This window comes from Xiphias gladius, chromosome 18, assembly GCF_016859285.1.
Source record: "Xiphias gladius isolate SHS-SW01 ecotype Sanya breed wild chromosome 18, ASM1685928v1, whole genome shotgun sequence".
Taxonomy (NCBI): Eukaryota; Metazoa; Chordata; class Actinopteri; order Istiophoriformes; family Xiphiidae; genus Xiphias; species Xiphias gladius.
In genome coordinates this window covers 7,675,774-7,697,439 of record NC_053417.1, presented here as the reverse complement: position 1 = coordinate 7,697,439, position 21,666 = coordinate 7,675,774, and the positions used below count along the sequence as shown (strand labels likewise).

General features: G+C 39.4%; 1 protein-coding gene and 1 long non-coding RNA gene across 2 annotated transcripts; one reads left to right on the top strand and one right to left on the bottom strand.

Annotated features, from left to right (window-relative positions):
- Nucleotides 1–409: 409 nt before the first annotated feature.
- ttll10 (tubulin tyrosine ligase-like family, member 10) lies at nt 410–11,905 on the bottom strand. The gene is made up of 12 exons (XM_040151809.1): nt 11,827–11,905; nt 10,095–10,484; nt 9,570–9,720; nt 9,178–9,296; nt 8,952–9,072; nt 7,227–7,312; nt 5,329–5,515; nt 4,637–4,808; nt 3,585–3,725; nt 1,662–1,778; nt 1,486–1,579; nt 410–1,246 (listed from the first exon to the last, which is right to left on the bottom strand). Exons 2-12 carry the CDS (start codon nt 10,390–10,392, stop codon nt 537–539), a joined length of 2,196 nt encoding a protein of 731 aa, XP_040007743.1. The 5' UTR covers nt 10,393–10,484; nt 11,827–11,905; the 3' UTR covers nt 410–536.
- Nucleotides 11,906–16,895: 4,990 nt separating this feature from the next.
- Nucleotides 16,896–20,319, top strand: LOC120803401. Its single transcript, XR_005709332.1, has 5 exons — nt 16,896–16,989; nt 17,337–17,380; nt 17,505–17,602; nt 18,556–18,757; nt 19,554–20,319. It is a non-coding gene; the product is annotated as an uncharacterized LOC120803401 (long non-coding RNA).
- Nucleotides 20,320–21,666: the final 1,347 nt, after the last annotated feature.

Below are 21,666 nucleotides of genomic sequence, written 5' to 3'. Positions count from 1 at the left end.
ATGGAGAGGTAAAGGGCTGCAGTCAAAACAAAAAGCCACAACAACAGTAGAGTGGAGCCTTGTGCTGATCGTCCTGGTTAGAATTACAGTAAGGTGGTGGGAGGGTTCGTAAACATTCCTGACTGAGTGTTTCTGTCTTTCCACAGGGAAGGAGCTCTTCTCCTGTGCCTGTGAAGTGACGCAACTTGATTTAAGATGAATGATGGATGTATTTTCCATCTGACACTTGCTGTTGATTTGACGATGAAGGTCATGTGCTTCAGTTACAGGAATACAAATTCAACGAGATTGGAAGAAAAACCTGTTTTTAAATTGACATTAAAGATGCTCTTATTCGCATATTCCTTACAAAACAACATGAAAATGAAACCAGTTATCAGTGTTGTCGAAATAAATACATTCTTTATTGTCACATTAAACATTTGATAGCGTTTCTCTGAATTTCTCTGAGAATAAAACAGCACTAGATGTCCAATGTGTGGATTTTTTTAGACGGAGCTTTTAGCTTTTAGATCACAGCTGTTTGCATACATGCTTCACATTTCCTCTTTTCTTTCATACTCTAAACTTTTTCTATCCTCTCTCAGCTCTTCTTCAGCGGCTGCCTCTGCTCTTTCACATTCATCCACGCACACAAGGGGTCCAGCGTGAGGAGGACATGGTGTTGTCTCCAGAGAGCCACAGACGGAGATCCCTTCACTCAGCATATGTGATGACGGCAACATAATGATCCTCGTCTTCTGCTGAGTCGTAGAGCGCTTCAGGGCATCCGCGGCCTTCAAATGGTGATAAAAAGTACTTTTGCTCAGCTTGAGCTGGACCTGAGGCCTGGAGTTCTTACTCCTGACAGTCTGTATGCTGTTGCTGCTGCTGTGTAAATGTGACGGACCATGCACTGATGATGAGTTTTGAAAGAAAGGTGAGTTGGCGGTGGAGTTGGTGGGACAGTGTCTAGACCTTGAACTACCCTGTCCTTCCCCGCTCTCTGAGACATTCACACAATTATCAGGGGATGCTGGGGGAACATTTTTGCCCTCCATTCCTGACTTACACACTCTGGGTTCAGGCTTTTGGGTCTTTTTGGTGCTTTTCTGGTAGAATTCACTGTTTGTGTTGCTCTTGTTGCAGGCCAGTGCTGAATCAGGAGGAAAAACTCCGCTGTAGAGCAGCACAAACTCCCTCTGACTGGCCAAAGGAAGGATTCTCTGCCTTAGACGACACTTGCTGAAGATCTCCAGAGTTAAATCTAGAGAAGAGCATGAGAAAAAACTTGGGTGGTGTCACACATCAGCCTGTTAAGCATGCAGATTAGAAAGGTTTAACATTAAATAAAGGGAACTGTATGACTGTACCATGCAAACAATGAAATAATGTGTGGATATCTTTGGTGGAGTGGCATTAAAAAACAAGACTATCTGCTAAATTTGAGTTTCTATTCTGTGAAATGTAATAAGATGATGATGATGATGTGAGGTCTGAGCTCACCCAGCGTCTCCACGACAATGCTGGGTATCACCTCCTTCAGCACCTCACAGTTCGTATGGAGAGCTGGGTTACAGTTCATTTCCAACAACCACACCTATTAGGACCACATGAAGACATCATTAATGCACATGCTGAACACCGACCAGCGTTAGGACATTCACATACGCCTCACGCACCTTGAAGTCCTCGTCAATCATGAAGTCGCAGCCAATCAAGTCAAAGAAGCCCAGTCGGCAGTCTAACTTGGATTTGACTGCAAAGAAACACTGCTTCACAATCTGCTGCATGCGCTTCTGATGAACGGAAAGGAAAAACAAACAGTCAGCCATTGTTCAATAGGCTTCAGAGTGACACACAATAGCACTACCTCCAGCCCGCCATTTTGGAGGTCTGCAGTTCTTAACAACAGTATCTGAAAATGCATGGTTGCATTTCTTTAAGATAGAAAGATGATTTATTTGACTGCTCTCTTTAGATGTTTCCCAGATTTCTTTACTCGTGACTGGTCTGGTGTTGAGACTATTTAAAGCTGCATTAATTGCCTTTTTTGGCCACCCAGGGGCAGCTAAACAAGCTGTAAACCTAACACTGACATTATATTTACCTTGAGAAATATCATTGCCATTCATTTGGACTTCTGCTTATGGCCACCTGATGAATGCAACTCCAATTTTCACTCTCCTATCAGCTCTGTTGTGGTCTCCAGTAACTCCTGAGAGAAATATCTGGATCTGCAGCAGCTAAATGCTCCACTTTGTTCAATAGCTAGTCGCTACCTGTGCCTGTTGTTTAGTGCTGAACAGATGGTGTACAATGGGTTTATTAAAGTTTTTTCACAGAAAAAAGCCATCTGCTGCAGCTGGAAATGAGGCTGAGAGGAGACAAATTTGTGGGTCGGAGAATTAACAAAAACAAGCTATAAGAAGCAAACAACCTTAGCTGCATAGCTAAAAATGTTGAAATTAGTTTAAAGTTTAATGTCATTTCAAGACCTAATTAAGGCAATGCTAAATTAGCACTCTTAGTCTAGTAACAGTCTAGTGGCTTTCATCACATCACAGTACATAGTTTAGAAATGTAATTTAGCTTGCTAGAACAGCATTTGTTTTGAAAAGGTTTAGGTATTACACTTCCATAAAGTTGGGGTATTTGTGAGAGACAGATTTTTAAAAGAATGGTTAAAATCAAAGCAGCAGAGGCCAAGATATCCTGACTGTTTGTCGCTAATAAGGGTTAAGCTTCAAAAACACTGGATCCTGCATTTCCCATAATGCAACTCGATAGCATTTTTCATTAGACCCTGCCTGCCTGGTAATGACTCATGGGTTTTAAATTCCAAATTAACTTCCTTTTAAGATGTGTTGTCCCCAAGCCCAAACCAAAATGTCACTTTAGTCATTTTCAAAAGTTCCAGAGCACATTATACAGCTGTTTTCATTGGATGTGTGCTTCTCACATGACTGATAATAGTGACTGGCAAGTGGTTGAAGACATGATGTACAGAATTGTTATCAGACTATAGCGTCTTTCAAATAATTGTAATGGCATAAGATTTCCTTTTTTCACCCATAGTGGCTTTGATAGCAGTTCCAGTTTAGCGTTCATGTAGAGTAGGACAAAGGGAAAACAGATTGATGTCTAATCAAGTGTGGAAACAAATCAGTTGATCTCTCTCTCTCCCACAGCTACAGCTCAGCTCAGTCTTTGTCGGTGCTGTACAGACAATTCTTGGTTCAATTTATGTACAGACTTTGTCATACAGTTGCAAGTTTCTGTTAAACCAAATAGGCACATTGTGGTTAAATCCATATACTTCAAAGTGTTTCATTCTCAGGGTTTGAGGTTTCATTCTGACAATAGCAACCAATGCTAAAAATGCTAAAAGTACAGTGTATTGTATGTTATACTTTAAGCCACTAAGCATAAAAACAACCGCCAGCAGCAAGTGAGATATTTCATTCTAGTAATAAGATGATGTATCCTCAGACAGCGATGAGATCACCCAAACCTAACAACAAACTCAATTAGCTGCAAGCACCAAGAACCATCATTAAAATGGTAATTGGTCCCTGAGAGCTACAACACACAGCAGCACTCACTGCTAAGGCGCCCAGCACCCAGTCCCTGGGCAGACCCTTGGCAACCTGAAACCTGTCGTTGACGTAGGCATTGAAGCTCTCCATGGACCACACAGTGTCCTCCTTCAGCTGGCTGTACAGGGGGTTCTTCTTCTGCATGTACTAGAAAGCGACAGCAGGGGGACCAGAGACACACGAAGCAGTCAGCAAAGGCAGAGAAATGGATGGGGACAGGTATTTGTAAAGAGGGATGGGATGCAAATATCTTTGGATTAAAACGTTTATTAGAAACTGCTTTTATTCAGTAATAATAATTTTGTCTTTTATTGAGTTTGTGTTTACCATGGAAATCCCACACTTGAGAGGTGACTTTTGGCCATAAGCAGTTACTATGCCCATGAAATATTCTCCTCTGAAATTAGGAACCAGAAAATCCTAACTAAATTGTGATTTGGGATTAAAAGTGTGAATGACTGACAGAGTGCGTTTAAACTCCGAAAATGAATTTAACATCAGAACAGTGGCGTCAGTCCTAAACTTACATTTTCCTTCAGCAGTGTTTCCGTCAAAATATTGTACAATAACAAAAAGAAATGTGAAAAAGAACTAATTGTCAGTTCCCAACTCTTCATTATTTATGTTCATATGCCAGTAATTGTGGAAGAAATTATGTGCGCTTAAAATAAAAAGAAGAATGGACCAAACAAGCAGTGTGTGGGTATTTTTTTAATTTAAGTTAAGTTTTAGTTTTTAGTAATTTTGCTAGTAATTTTAGTAATTACTACCCAGCACCTGCAAGGAAGTTAAGAATGTTTTTTGTGCCTCTTGTTGATTGCCTGGCAGAAGCAAAAATACCATACAGTTAATACAACTTGGACTTATTTTAACATTGTATATGTCAGTCAAGGCCATATGTCAAGCCTTGTTGAGGAGCACCACTGGCATGACCCATTTTCTATCTATTTTGATAAGATGTATCATGGATATGTTTCTATAACTGCCTGATTAGATGTTTCTGAACTGCCAGTCCACCCTGGATATTTTGGCAGAGTGTTCACAGTAATGGGGTCTACCTGATTGGTCAGGTGGACGGATGGGTTTTTGGAGCAGGGGTCGTAGAGGTCGCAGGTCAGTCTCACATAACCATGGCGAAAGAAGACCATGTAAGGTGCAGTGCAGGCGATCAGAAGGTAACAGCGAACGTCAAACTTTTTCCCCTTCAGGAGCAGTGGGCTCTGAATGTAACTGAGGGCAAAATGGCAGTTTACATTCAAGACAACAAAAGCTACAGTATATCAAAATTCTCTGGAAAACCTAATTTGTCATTTGTCAGTTAAAAGATGTACAACAGACAATTGCCTAAACAAAATTCTCTAAATCGTCTGTGAACATTTGTATATACACACACTTAATGAAAGCAGTCTCAGATGGTCATTCTCTTCTCAAAAAAATGGCATACCCATTTACTAGAGTTTACCAACTGTATGCCAATATTGTTTTTATGGCTCTTTATCACTTGCTCATTTCCAGTACTGTATGTTACTCTTATCAGGTGGTGAAAACCTTATAGCTGCAGTTTAGGAGATTTGTGTGTTTTTAATTCCAGTTTAAAGATTAATCGGTTCTTTATGAGTCTGTTGGTGCCTGTTAAAAACTCTCCAAACTTACTGGAAACAGCAAACAAATGGAACCTTTTCGGGGTAGACATGATGATCGTGACACGTTATCCATTTTGACAACCCCATAGTTATGTATGTTCACCCACTGCTGGACAATGCAGGCCTGAGGCCGGCAATGATGCATCTTCCTGTTGGCCTGGCTGTCGTCCATGTGCTGCAGCTTCAGTCTGAAAGCGGCTAACTCCTCCTGGCTCTTCAGCAGAAAGATCCCTCTGCCCTGGTTCAGACCCGTGGGTTTACAGATCCACATACGGATCTCGTTGTTCCTCACACCTGGTTACAGTCACAAAGATATATCAGGTAATTGTTATTTTAAAAATATATGACATATACAGGTGTGAAACATGAAGTCCTGCTCTGTTTAGAGATGTTGTGAATGAGACTTAAGATTTGTACTGTTCAATGTTTTGTTTTTTTTCTGTGGAGGTCTGTGGTCTCTTATTCTGTATGGCTTTAAAATGCTGTGTTATGTCTAATCCTATGTAGAGCTATTTTTTTTTATAAGGGTAATATTATTACATTATATTCTTCATTCTCTGAACGAGACTTGTGCTGTTTGTGAAATCTGTCCCCTATTAGCTCCTTAGTGTACTTCATTCACTATATTTGACTGATTAAACCTGAAAAGTGTGAAACCTCTGCAGATTATTGTGCCTACAAAAATCCCAAAATGCAATTCCTCACCTTTGCTAGATGTGTAAATTAGCATTATGTAGAAGTGAAACATTAAATATATCTACTCCAGTACTGTACTTCATTTTTAGGAAATTGTACCTTACTTGAGTATTTCCATTTTCCACTACATTTGGAGATTAGAGATAAACACACAGAGCATAGATTGGCTTATATGCACTGTAATCAAGTAAACTACCAAATAGTATATAAAGTAGTTGAAATTTGCCACAACATTAAAATGCTGCTCACATGTTGATGCATCAGTGTTAATACTACTATAATAGCATAAAAAACTGTGACTTGGGCCTTGTACTGTCTAATGAGTACTTACATTTTGCAAACAACACTTTTGTAAATCTACTTAAGTAACATTGTGAATGCAGGGCTTTAACTTGTAATGTAGTATTCTTACATTTAGGTATTAGTGCTTTTACTGAAGTAAAATATCTTCCCCCACCACTGACTTTAAATGATGACAGTGCACCTCAATGACAGTACAAAATGATGGATCTCATCTCATTTTGAAAAAATGAGTGGTTGTTCAAATATGTGGGAAACAGTCAAAGAGGAGAATTATAGAAAGATTTTGGTGATGACTGTTTTTTTTTTCTGTATATGTTCCACTGTGCATGGTTCTGTTTCAGTTTCTCTTCTTTTCTCTTTTCTTCTCTTCCATAGATTCATCCATCACCCAGAGATCTAAACCACCTGTCTGTGTCTTCTTCCTGTTTACTTAGTGATAACCATGTTTGTCATAACCTGTACACCACTTATCATAATGCCATGTGTCTCAGTCGCTACAAACAATACAGAACCAAGTGAATCATTTAATCCCTAGTCCTTAACATTCATGAAAAATATCTGCCAGTTTCTCTCTTATAATATTAAATGTATTTTATTTGTCTCAGTCCTGTCCGGTGCAGCAACTCTATATCCACATCTTGCAGAGCATTCTCCTTGTGTTTGTGTCTCAGCCCTGCCCTCTGCTGACTCATCTCTATGGTAACAGCATGTTCCCCTGGTGATTTTATCAGGGCCTTATGGGAGGTGAAGTGCATTATTTTCCAACGTCCTCAACCTCTTGATTAAACAATCACCAAGGCAACTGTTGTCTTAACACTGCTTAGCACAAACTGTTCTGTTTCTTTTCATTGTTGGATGCATGACAGGTCATGTTTGATTTGTCTCATTTTTAAATGGAGCCTGCTAAAAAAAAAACATATCCAGTCAAACCACTGGTGTATTATTGTTGCAGCAGGATACTAATGTGTTTGAGGTTAATGTAGGTGGGATGTGTTTGGCATTTTACCTTCCTGTTGGGCAAAGAAAGCATCCCTCTCTTCCCTCACATCCATGCGGAAGGTAGTGGGAACAAACTCTTCCATTTTCAGCCTCCTATAAAGTACAACACAACCAGGAGGAAGCCAAAATGAATATCTGCGTATCCTCAGCTATTTGAAACTGCCTTTGAGGTAAGATTAGGAAAGTGTGTCATATGCTGAAAATCGAAACTGCCTGAGACAAATAAAAGTTTCCCTTCATTTTAAAGCATAAAGTCATTAAGCTCTTAAAGGACCATCGCGGTGTCTTTACATATTTTTTTTCTACAAATGAACCATACTTCAGATTACCGCTGGCCACTTTTCAAAGTATGTTGTAGTCTTTCAACTAGCCTTGGTTCCCGATTATTGTATTCAACTACAGTATGAAAACTTGCTTCAGTTTGATAATCCAATACAGAGATCATTGTGTTTGCTTTTAATGTTTGAACAGTTACGTTTTCATTGAGTTGTGTAAGACATTTTTACCATAAGTGCAGATTGATTTCAAAACTCTGGCGTCACACAGACTGTGATGGGTCGGCTCAATCTTTACATCGGACTCTCAGCAAGAAATTTAAAAAAAAATTGTATTTCCCAAAATCTCGAACCATTCCTTTAAGACACATAAAAATACTCTGCTAATCCATGTCTGATTTCTTTTGTCCACAATAAAAGTTCAGCTAGCTCGGTCCAGTAAAATTGCATCTACTCCTTCTCCTTCTTTCAAAAGTTTAACTACCGAACACCAGATCTCTCCTACTTCACTGAAAAGTTCATTTGAAGTTTATGTGTACTGGAGGTTTCAGGTTTTTACATGACACTTGTGTGAGTCACATATTGGACAATGGCTGCCTTTCGAACTAGTTGTGATGTCACAAAATCAGCTTGTGGGTGCACGTCTTAAACTCAGATTTCAGGTGAGCACAGAGAAACTTTCTACCTTCAGCAGATGAATGTGAAAACAGCCTTTTAGTGTCAAACTCTGCACGTACACATCATTCTGCACAGTGAAAATTAAACTTACAATTGAAGTTACAATACGCAAAACATTTTTTTGAGTGAAGGGGGAAACCTAGACTTGCACTGTATGTTAGAGATGTGTGTGTGAGTGTAAGGGTAGTCTGAATCTAACATTACCTTTTTATCTTCTGTTCTCTTTTGTTTTTTCACTCTGTTCTGTGTGTATGCTTAAATATATAATAAAGAATTGATTGAAAAAAAAAGAAAATTAAAGGTCACATCTCTCCTTTAGGTGTATCGGAACTTGAACATTTTATTCAGCCAAAGGAATGCTTGGTATTTAAGTCCTATTTTACATCACAAACATTTAAATACAGACATTTCATGTGCTAGTTTGAAGAATCTGGTTGTAAAACATTTTCATTTTTCAGTGGGTATTAGTAATAATCCACTGAAACAGTTTATATAGTTGAAACACAAAATTCTCAATACCAAGCTTGTGTGATTCAAAGGGGAGACCTGATTCCTGATGATGCAAATTGCCTGTGTTTATTAAATAGTATCACAAGCTGATGTGTCTTTCAATCAGTATTTGCAGAGCTGACCTTCCACAATGGTACGGGACGGTTGCTATGAGATTTATGACACAACTGTAAATTCTGTAAAGGAAATAGACTGTTACATCTGTTTTAATAGATACAACCCGTTTGGATGAGAGATGAATAGCAGACAAATACAGCCGCCCCCTTCACCTGAGTCCTCGACCGTGGTTGACTTTGCTGCTGACTCGCTCATACTCTCGCAGACTGCTGAGGAGGCCAATCTTAGTGGTGAGCACCTTGTTGTTAGGAATCTGGTACACCAACTGTTCACCTGGAAAAGACACTTGAGGATTTTAAGATTTCTTTCTGTGAACGGAAGGTAATAACGTCCGTTCACAGAAGCAAAATGAGAACAGAAATGAAAAGTAAAAGCTACTTTCTCTGAAGTTGCAGTAGTTGGCTGGTGATTTGGTTTCACACCACTTGAGGTTGAAATCCTCCCTTTGCTTGTTGTAAATCCTCTTCCATCCTCTGCTCTCACAGTAACTGCTCACTCTAAAGGAAAAATCCCAGAGGAACTCAATCATACGTCAGCTTCAATCACACAACAGTCCAGAAGACAGGAGGAACACATAAAACTTAAAACGAAATAAAATATATAATATGTGAAAGATGTTTTCCACAAAAGTGAGTTCAAATCTTCTTTTAGAAATTATCAACTTTCTGAAGATTTACATCTTCAAATAGAAAAAACTTCACATTGGATGCGTGATGACATTTTTTAAATATTGAAAATCTGACACTGTTTTTTCATATTTCTCTATTTACATTTCAGCCCCATTGGCTCCTCCAATGAAGTAGAAAGGGCCAGGCCCCCGGGGTTCATCTACATGCTGCTCCTTGTCCTTGTCTGTGTAGGAGCAGGTCAACAAGCCCCTGGGGAAAGACCTACGGAGATATCGCTCAACCAAGCACGCACCTGTTATTTTTACATGCAGAAACACACAGAAATCAAGAAGGCACACAGTCAGTCATACAATCACATACACATAAGCTCTATCACATGTACACATCAGTATATTGTGTTGTTGCACTTACAGGGACACACACTTACTATACACAGTACAATACAGAGGTATAAAAAAATCTTGGGATTACCACAGTTGCGGGAAGTATTTCGTCCGCCTCAAGTGGTTTCTTAATAATGATTCTGAATGTGCAATGCCTTTTTATTTTGCAGTGTGGAAATGTGCAGACATGTATTTTAGTGTGCTGCAATAGAGGATCACCCTATAAATAGAATCTCAAATAATCACAAATCACACATGACATTCCACTTTTCCCCACACACACCTGACCCTCGAGCTGGGCGCTCCTGGTTGATAGTCATGTGGGAAAACCTCGTTCTGTCTTTCCGAGCCTGCGTCTTCTTCCTCTGGACCTGCTCCATTCCACTTTCTGATGTCAATTCCTGCATGCCTATATGGTCAACTGACGAAGACAGCTCTTTCCTCAGGCTTCCTGTGGGCTTGTCGTCCTCGTGGGTAACCTCCACTTCCTCTTTCTCCACTCCTTCATCTTGTTTCTTCTCCGGCCCAGTGTTCTCTCCCTGGCCCTCATTACAGGACACCACCGAGGACTCAGATAACATGACCTTGTGCTAGAGCAGATTGTTTGTAATGGCTAGAAATATTCCTACACGGGAGGACAGGTGGACCTTTTTCAGTGCACATTGACCCTGTTCTAAGAAATGGAGATAAGAAATTAGATTTTTTTCAATTTTAGTCAGAATACGCCAAAAATTTGGCGGGGTATCAGAGGAAAAGAAGAAGAGAGACCATTCACCCATCACCAATGGTACTGTGCATCTAACATGAGATGAGATCTACATGAGATCTTTTTTATTAGCCATGCTAGACTAATAGCTCTGGATGGCAATGGTCGGTTGGTGTAGCCTCTTTGGTTCAGACTGAAATATCTTAACCAATATTGAATGGGGTCACTCTAGTAGCTTAGTCGTTAAGGCCCATACCACATAACTGTAACGTCCATGGTTTGAGTCCGTGAACCTTTATTGCATGTCATACACCCATCTCTCGCTTGTCTTGATTCCTGTGTCTTTCTACAATGTGACTGTCAAATAAATGCAAAAACGCCAAAAAATAAGCCGAAAAAAAAGAACAACAATTGGATGGTTTGCCATGAATTTTTTAAACCCATTCATGGCCCCCGAGGATGAATTGTAATAACTTTTCTAAACTAAACTTTCCATCTAGCACCATCAAGTCAAAATTTTTATTTCTCTGATAATTTGGTTTATGAACAATTACCTGCAAAACTTATGACAATACCATCAGCCTCAGCTTATGTTTAGTTCTAACTGGCTAATGTTAGCATGCTAACAAACTTAAGATCTTAACATTGTCATTGTGAGCATGTTAGCATGGTGATGTTAGCACTTAGCTCAAAGCACCGCTGCGCCTAAGTACAGCCTCATAGAGCTGCTAGCGTGGCTGTAGACTCTTTAGCCTTTTTCTAAGCAGCTGGTCACATATAATTTCTGTCCTTTTAACGTCTAAGTACAGCAAGTTATCAGATATTTTGACTACTGGTAACTCTGCCACATACTCTGGCATGGAAATGAATGTTCACGGTATTCATGGTATTCAGAGGATGATTCCTAATGATTTTGCGGTCCAGCTTGACCTTTCGTCTTACACCACTAGTTCAAACTGGTGACTCATGGACATTTATTGTTTCCAGAGTGGTGGTGTATTTCCTCTAGGAACAACATCAGACTGAAATGTCAAAATCTTACAATCTAACGCACAAAATGCCATTAAACTTTCAGCTTTCATAGACCCACTGTAACTGAATGACCCCATGACCTTCCCCCTAGCGCCACCATCAGAAAAGGTGCTAGACTTCTGTATGTACATTTCTGTATAGACCAAATATAATATAACATTTGGCAATAAAATAAAATAAAAAAATGTTATGTGAAGAAAATATACCATCTGAAAATAAATGTGGTGTTTTGTATTAGAAAACAGGTGGAGCTATATTTGGAAGCTAAGGGGTTTACCTGCAACTCCAATGTCACATAAATGGACAGCCAGACTCCATGAAAACCTGTTCAGTCCACTCTTTTTCCACCATGTGTGTTCAACCTTGTAGTCCAGCTGCAGGGCCCAGACAAACAACAAACCCACAGTCTGAGGGACCAACTTGACAGAGGGTGAAATCACATGGTCTGTCTGCAGTTTAGTCCTCTGAAGTCAGCCATAGTCTGTCACGCTGCAAGTAAGCAAACCCACCAAACCAAAGTAAACAATCACTGGTTACTCGGGTAATGGGACCCTTAGCAACGGTTGCCTCTTGTAGACTGAATCTTACTACAACAGCTAAAGACAAACTAACTACTCAAGATTATGTATCCCACACCCACCCCACCTCTGAGTTTAGCTTCATTCAATATTAATTGCCTGTAGGCCTCTGTTGTGTGAACCCTGTGGTAACATGAGAGCAGATGGTCAATCAAAATGGATTTGCTGGTTTTCCAGGGTATTATATCCTGATGTAAAAGGTGAAATAATATTTTCTTCCTACTCAGAGACGTTTTGCAAAATGTCATTAAAAAAGTGAGAAGTATGTAGATATGATATCATCCTCACATTTTATTATACTGGTCGACTTTTTCCTAAACTAGAAAAATTATGTTATGTAAGTTTAACATTCTGTAAGTGTAGTAGGGGATACAATTTATTAATTATATAGGGGCAAACCATCACAACAATTCCATCTTCAAAAATTCCTGATAGAAAATAACATGAACTATAAGTTTATCTGCTCACTTGTTAAAACCTAAAGCATGCATACATTACTGTGAACATCAGTTTATTTTAACATTAATTCATTCAGCTGAATCATTCCTGGGATCGTTTTTTTTTTTTTTTGCAGACATTATCATTAATCATATTGTCTAGTGCCAAATCCAGTAGCAAGTATGCAGTTGAGCAACATAGTATTTGTCTGCTCACATTGCAAATCCACTAATCACCTTCTGTCTCAGTGATTTGACTCAGGAGGAAACACCCAGGCCCAGCCACAGTTGGCAATTATGCATAATCTCCCCTCTTCCTCCCAACAGCCTGATAATTGGGGGGGGCTGCCTTTTAGACCTAGCATCTATGCAACCATATAATTATACATACAGTCAGTTAACCATGAGCATCGCATACATCTTCCACCGACGTAGTTAAAGTGCGCAATCACCCCTAGCAGAGCGTATCCAGAACATATTTAGAGCAGGTCAATCAAACTCTGCAGTGTTATTCAAGACAAGAGCTGAACTGAGTCAACAACAAAATGGGGAACATCCCCAAACATGCATCGGTTTAAGTGCTAATGTGTTAAATGCAAGGGACCAGGGTATAAGAAGAGACTGATGTTGGCAACTGAACAAGCTACATGACTGTACAGAATAATATATATATATTTAGCTGTTTCTTAATTGATATGAAGACCACAGCATTACATGCTTCAAGTCAGATTTAGTTTGACTGCCCCATCACCAAAGTTTCTAACGGACGGGAAGTCAGGTTACCAAAATATGTCCAATAAACAAGCTACTCATGAGTCCATGTGACTTTGGTCTAAAGGCTCTGGTTTGCTCGTAACTGAGTGATAGGTACTTTAAAAAAAAACCAAAGTTTTCCTCCATTGTTCAGATCAAAGACATAAGACTGTTGGTGTCATCAAACCCTGTAGTATGTGTCGTCACACATTTCACATGACTAAATTCACAAGAAAGATGCAATAGTCCCCAGTCTTGTCAGTTCAGTCATTTACGCACACATGGCTGTAAATGTCCCACTTACTCAGTGCAACATGGCAACAATGAGGGAGAGCTGCCTGACAATAATGTGAGTCCAGCCCTGGCACCCCAATTATTAGAAGCGGGCCTCCCATATTCCTGTTTAACAGAGCTCTGTTTGGAGCCAGTGTCAGCCACACCTTGATAAAAAGCTGCCATCTGATAGAGTACTGCGTAGGTGAACAAAGAGAACAGGCTTGTTTTACAGCCCTGTCGACTTCATGGTTCACCATCTGCCAAGAGGCACGCGCATGTGTGTGGGTGTGTGCTTGTGTGTGTTTGTATATGAAAATACATGTGTAAACGTGTAAATGTACATGTTGGTGTCTTTTGTAGGTCTATGTTCCCTTTGTTGTGCTACATATTTCATTATTAAAATGTTAATTAATTACTTTCCTATTTTGATTTGACCTCCATCAATCAAATACTGTTGTGTGGGCCACACTGTAACATGTTTTACCTTCCCTCTCCTTTCCGTCATGTTAATGATAGTGTTTCAGTTTCTGCAGGTGGTGCTCTTCGGGTAGCTACCACTTTTCATACTACCAACTCCGTTTTTCTTCTATTTACTTCAAACATACCACTATCATGAAATAGACTATATCAACATCAATTCCTAGGTTCCACGGACAGACAGTCGATGAAAATGTGCGGGAGTTTTCACAAGCAGGGTAGTGTGGTTTATTAGAGAAGCAAAACATATATTCTGTGATTTGGAAATGAAACACATGAAATTTTATCATTATCTGTAATGTATGTGTGTGTGTGTGTGTGTGTGTGTGTGTGTGTGTGTGTGTGTGTGTGTGTGTGTGTGTGTGTGTGTGTGTGTGTGTGTGTGTGTGCCTGTCTCGGGGCGGAGACACCATAAGGTGCGTGTGTCTTTGGAGACTCGCCCATTCCCATGTCATCTCAACTGCCATCTTTACCAGGAAGTGCTCAGCAATTACAGGGATGCAGCCTGCAGCAATGGTGTCGCTACACAACCCATTATTTGGAAGGATTCTCCTTGTCAAGGTGTTATAGTGGAAGGAATGGAGTTAAGTTACAATGTAAAGGACAGCTCATCTCAATAGGGTATCTCTCTCTCCTGCTTTTCATGATTCCCTTATAGAATTACATCGTAAAGCAGAGGGGGTTGTTGTGGTGGTGATTGTGGTGGTGGTGGTTTGGGGGGGGTGTAACACCATGTTCCCAGGGTCTGTATTCACTCATTCCTACTGGTGACAAATGCAAGATGGAGACACGAAGACATCAAATTTCACCAAGACTGTCCTTAACATGGGAAAATGTAATTGTCATATGCAAATGTTTGTCCTCAGATAAACAGTTGTTTTTGCAAAATAAATAAATAAATAAATACATGTGGTGTCAGTATTGCTTTTATACATAATCAAGTCAGACTTGTATTAAACTTATATCTCCATTAATGAGCTGTCTGTGTGCTATTTTTGATGACTGAATACCTCCAAAGGCTGTCATCTGTCTTTTAACACTAATGCAGCAAATCTGAGAACTGGTGAGGGTTTATGGTAGTGATATTTTCAGATCCAGATCCAGATTAATCCCATTAAAGTGGTGACTCATCACAGAATTGCTACAAAGAATCTAAACATTGGGAAAAGATGTGGTTGAAGTGGTATACATTATGTAGAAATCACTGATACAGCTTTTAAATAAAGACTTCATGTACTCCATGGAGCTTTGCTACTTCACACTATCATCACAAGGTGATGGATGGTGGAGAATTACTGCCTGAGTCCCACCCTGCCGAGCCTTTATTGTCACAGAGAATCTTGCTGGGTGCTTGTTTTCAGGAACTGATACATACAGAGGGCAACCTCCTGGTATAACGTCACTGAGGATGTTGGTTACACCCTCTAGAGCTATGAAAAGACACAAAAGGAATATTTGATTGTAAAGTGGAAAATGGCTCACTGATAACACAGCAACAGACAAGAACATGACAGAGAGCTGGTATAACAGTAGCGGAGGGGAGGGATGCTGTAGGCGTAGCAATGCCTTAAAATACAACAAGAATACAACTAAAGAGGAGTGTGCTTAACGCAAAGAGTGCTGGGGCCACTTCACTGTAAAGTACTTCAGAAACTGGTCAAGTCAGTCAGGTGAAATCCATCAACGTACCAGTTCAGAGCTGGGACAGACACAAAGGGTCCAGGTATTCAACCTGCTGGATGTGACCTGGGCTAGTGTTTATCTGGCTGAATATATAGGCCTCAATTAACGGGAAATAAGCAACAGTAATATATAGCTATGCCCCAGTTTAATTTATATTTTCACTTCTGGAAATTACCACACATTAATCCATAAAACATGAAAACCATTAATCCTCATGCGGTCTTACTCCTGTTAACTATTGGTAGCAGGCACTGACATTTCTTTGTACCTTAGATGAGCAGAAAGACATGTTCAAAATGAAATCAGGAAACATATTAGAAATAAACTAGCAAGCATGGTAATGCTCCTAATGTTCCTTGGTTTGTTTGTGCACATCAGCAAAGCCACAGTGCCTTGGCCTGGCAGTCCTCACGTCTAATAACAACACAAACCTTACACACCAAATTTGCCAGAAAGCTTAAGTCAAAGTTATATTTGACAGGACAAATCTATTCAGGTGGTTGTTTTGCTGCTGCATTGTACCCCACTACTATAAGCTAATGCCAAAGCAGCTGTTAGCTTAAATAGCCACACGTTACAAAATCACCAATCCTTTCACATTGTTGTGAGGAGCACATGAAAATCTAACATAAAGCTTACCAGTAGCCAAATATTAACGTTTGTTCGGGTCGTTTGAAACAACAAACAGCTAGTTGGCTCTGCTAGTTAATTTAAATACAACTAAACAAGCCAGCATTAGAAACAGTAAATTGCAAAGAAAAACATCATTGCTCTGAAAAAGTATACAAAGATACTTAAATAAATATCTATCTTATGGTATGTTGTCAGAATTAAACAGAATTTGTAAACACCAGAGCTTACCCCTGAGGAAATGCAACAAACAGGCTAAGGCTGCCAAGGCTAAGATAGCATAACAGGTACCATTATGCTGTCTTTATTGCACTACTTGCAATACTAGGCATGGATGGCTGAGTTTGTAAGTGAAAATATGTGGTAGTTCCATGAAGTGTAGCACTAACACATCTAAAACAGAGATTCATGGTAAAACTGTCAGTCTGGATGCTATCTTAGCCATTCATGCCTAATATTGCTAGTAGTGCTTTATTTCCTTTCCTTTCTAAGCTGCTGCTGCTGCTGCTTTTCCTGCTGATAGGTGGCGCAGGTTGGGCTGGTGCATCAGGTCTGAAACTGGTGGCACTGAAGCTCTGCCATTTCTAGGATGCTGGTTGTGTCTGGGTAAGTAGTTTTTGTAACATAGGCCGGTGTATGTATATGAAAGGCTACTGTATTATTTGCTGCGGTCATGGTTGCTAAAATAAGCTAGTGTAGCTACTAACAGTTGCTAGTTAGCGGACTAAATTGTCATTGTTTTGAATGAAGATATAGTGACCAAATTCTTCCTGAAGTTCACATCCAACTTGGTTTGGATGCGAACACTACTTTACTTCCTCTGCCTTTGGTACCTTTCCGAGAGCACAAAAAGTAGCCATTGTTCAGTTTTTGTTGCTACATCCAATATTGTGCTGGTGTGTTTCCAAACCAAATGTTAGCATGCTAAAATTGTTCTTTTTCCTTTTGAGAAGTGGGGGAAATTTAGGGAGCAACTTTTGACAGGAAAGCATAACAGGTAATCAAATATCTGAGCAGATCACTTATAATGTGAATTATAAAATATTACAGTATTTTAGGAAAAGCTGGATAATACTGGATGAACAGGTAACAGCTGCAGATAGCAAACTTTTTCCCTCCAGGCTACAGAAAAATACAAGAGGAGACTCAAAGAGAGGCACAAAGCACAAGCCTAAACAGCAGAGGTGGAGTGCCATCTGGAGTACCAGACGTTTTGTGGGTAAGTAAAAAAGAAACACTGGCCAGTTTTTGGTTATCTGTTATAGACTAGCCAACTCCACACAGGTGTGCATGTGGTGTGATCATTTATTTCTTTGTCTGCCAGACAAACACTGAACTGACAATGGTTGACTGACTATAATGCGACTAAATTCTGACTGAGTAATTGTAACAGGTACCATTATTCTGTCTTTAATGCCTTTCAGAAATATCAGAAAAGGACTGAACACAAATGATACAAAAGATGGAAATATGAAAAGCCATTGAGATTGCACTGTAACCTTGTAAAATTGAAAGATGCCACCCACACAACACCACATCTGACCAGTTTTTCTAAGAATGAGGATGGTGGGTGGAGTGAGTGAGACTATTTTTGAGTCCAGCACTGTTTGAGAGGAAACTGATGTCATAATATTTTGTCTGAATGTATCTGAAAATGGCCAAATAGATTTTGTACTTTGGAACTGAATATTTGTACATATATTTCTAATATGTGTACTGTGTTTGGACATTTAGGCTCTAATGTGAATCATTTTCGAAGCTGTGGAATTATTTAGCATTTTGCCACTGATGTTTCTAGTAATCATGCAATACAAACAAGTGTGTGATTGGAGTGTTGGGAGCACAGTATGTAAGTATAATACAGGACACAGATTGCAGTGGTGCTTCAATATACCCCTACCTTTGTCCTTGACCAAGGCATTGACCTCAGAAATGGAGTTTGTCCTGGGTGCTGCACTGTGGAGGCTCACCGCTCATAAACCGTTAGGATGGGACAAATGCAGTGGACAGAATTTCCCACAGGGATTTGTAAAATCTAACTAGAATCTGGCGATGCTTCTGCGCTAACCTGTAATCTGTTCCAATTCTCTGTGACTAACTCATGAAGGAGTTCCCTGCATGCACGAGTGTGTGACAGCTCGGCACTTTTAATATACGTCAGCACACTTGCAGGTATGTCACAGCCATCTAGCCTCCGTTGTGCTGCTGATCCACCCCAGTGGCAAACCCAGCTAAGTGAATCTAGCCTCCTCATCCACAGCCAGCAGTAGTGCAGGAATCTGGTCTGACTGCACCAAGCATGCACAGACCAGCACAGGAATCCTCTACACGCTCTTTGCCGCTCGGGAATGTGTGCAACGTCACCAACCGCCTGGTACACAGTTTTTGAAATTGTTATTTTATCATTTCATTGATTTATGTTTAAATTTTTGTTGCTTTCTTGCTGCCATGTAAAACCATGTGCATCACAAAGTAAACAACCTGAGAACCAACTTAGACCCACAGGGGGTTGAGATATTACTCTTTGTTGACATAAAGGGTCATTTATGAAAGGTGAAAAATCTATGTCCTAAAGACAAAATGTCATTAAATAATAAATGTATTTTAAGAATTTTTTTTTTTTATAAAACAATATTTTCAGCGTTGTTTTTTATAATAGTTGAATTAGTTATGGGTGGAAAACACTGAAACATTCACAGTTATTGTTAATAGGCATTGTTGATGCAAAAAAAAAAAATCCTCTTCATCCTGGCAACAGTAGATGCTTCACCTTATGTAAAATATGCCATGTACTTGGCTATATCTACCAGTCTGTTTTAGTAATAGTACCACTGAATAATGTGGAGTGGGATTTTTTTTTTAAACTTTTTTTTTTATCACAGATTATATAAAGACGTACATTTGAGAATTGTAACTTATCTCATGTATTAGAAGTTCACATAAATACAGTACGTCAAGGTATATTCTCATCTTTTTCGCATTACACAGAAAAGACAACATGTGTGCCAATGGTTGTTTTTAGTTCAATATTCCTCGACTCGATATTTTCCCCCAATTAATAGTAAAGTAGCTGTTTTTTTACATTTAGTTATGAAGATATTTTTGTACACATTAGGCAAAATACTGAACTTGGGAGTTTTGAGTCTGATTTGTGGTGCTTTCCCTTACAGATATCACATGGACGGCTGCCCACCTGTTGTAACACACATCCTTCTTATTCACTTGTACTGAACAAGGATTCAACCATAAAACTTAAAATAGATCCTTCCTCCACCAGTGAAAGTATAATGTTTAGACCAAATTGGTTTTAGTTGTGTATGCACCCATACCATTAGGCCTTTTCACATTGTCACATTTTGACTTGTCAAAGCAGCATATGGGGGCTCTGCTCTTTTCAAGTATCCAAGTAAGTCAAGACACTATGTCAGTGAGCCATCATGCACAATACCAGGACCCTGACACAGAATTTAGCCATCTTATTGTTTAATGTGTGTTTTTGCAAGTGTTACATGTCAAAATGTCTTCCATGAAAAAAGGCATGTTAAACAGGGATACACATGTCTATATCAGCAATCAAATAATATATTACCTAAATAACTACCGAACGACTATATATTTAAAAAAAACTATGAGCACACTTGTGATAATGTATCCTCTAAACACTGGTACTTTTTGATCACTTTTGTCTTCTTCGCAGAATTTGATTCTTTATTTGTATAAGCTGTTATATGACACCATTTTAATCATCCATGAATCACAGGGTTCATGGTTTAAAAACAATATTATATTAGAAAACTGCAGTCAACTACAGGTACAACAACTACAGATAAAGATATTTCACCTAATTTTATCAGTTTTTCTTAGGCCCATTTTGGTGCAGAGAAAAGTTTGTTTTACTTGTTTTTTTAACTGGTGAATGGCCAGTTAGCATGAAACAGGCTAATAAAGTAAGACATTACTAGTAAGCTAATTTTCAGACAATGAAAGGATGAATTGCTATACTATATTTCCCCTGTCAAATAAAAATAACACAAAAATTCAGAATGTGTGGGATGTTGCTGTAAATGATCTAATGTTTCTGGGATAGACGAGCTCTTTCTCACTGCTCATTTCTTGAGCCTCAATGTGAAAAAGCATGAATGTCAGCCTCCCCAGCATGGGAGATCAATGAGGCCTAGGGCCTTTTATGTTAAAGGGCTAAATGGTTTTTGTGTTTGTGTTCCAACTGATAAAATCAGAGCTGCGTTTAACCAGTCAACTGAGCCCATGAGCTTACGGGCCTAATTACACACCATAGCAATACTATTGGCCCGGTGCGGGAGTTGCTGTGAGAGGGAGAGATAGGAAGAGACCAGTGCTAAAAAAATTCCCATGTAAATCAGCAAATGTGACCGGTAACCAAATTGACCACATAGACCAAATGGGATTTCAGTCAGCAAAAAGCAGTGCAGTATCGAATGTAAGTTGCCTGGTTTCTGATAGCGAAAACATGCCTTGTGCTTCTTGGTTTATCAAGCTAGCCTACTGTGTACTGCGATAGACTGGGACACAATGAGGGCTTAGCTGATGGGGGGGGGGGGGGGCTCATGGGTAAATTGAGGCATTTAAAAAGAAGCTCTGTTCAGTGGTAACCTGATCCACACCTTACTGGAGCTCGGCATTCCGGTCTGGCCGAGGGAAGAGTTCACAATTACCAGAGAAACTGCTACGAAGGACCAGTGCACAGGAGATCTGAATAAATTGTTTGAAAAACTGATTCTGAAAACTCATTTAGAAAGAGAAAATGAACAGGAGAGACATTTCAAATTTTATCCCACTTTATTGAACCTTCTCATTTACGTCACATAACATCGTATCATGATAAATACAGTTAACATTATGTACAGAGAGTGTCATAGATAGATAATAGTTTCAAAAACTGCACTTTGTTCTACTTTAGCTGGAGAAAAGCCAAGTCCCTAGAAGGAATTCAGTTATTGCGGTAAGAGGAATAAAGCAGATCTTTCAACAGATAAAAGTATTTTCTATAATACATTTTTACATGGCTGTCACATTAACATTCCTCTTAGAAACTAATTAACAGCACAGAATTCATCAAGAAAGTCTATGGTAAGTAGAGTGGTCTTACCCTGGACTGCTGCTCAGTGAAGAAACTCTGACTCAAGTCACATGGAAGAAACCCCAAGAAGTCAATCATTCTTCCAGTGCAAGGATCATAGTTCCATAGTCATTATCATTCAGCCCCATCTGCCACTACTATAAATAGGTTGATCTGCTTCCATG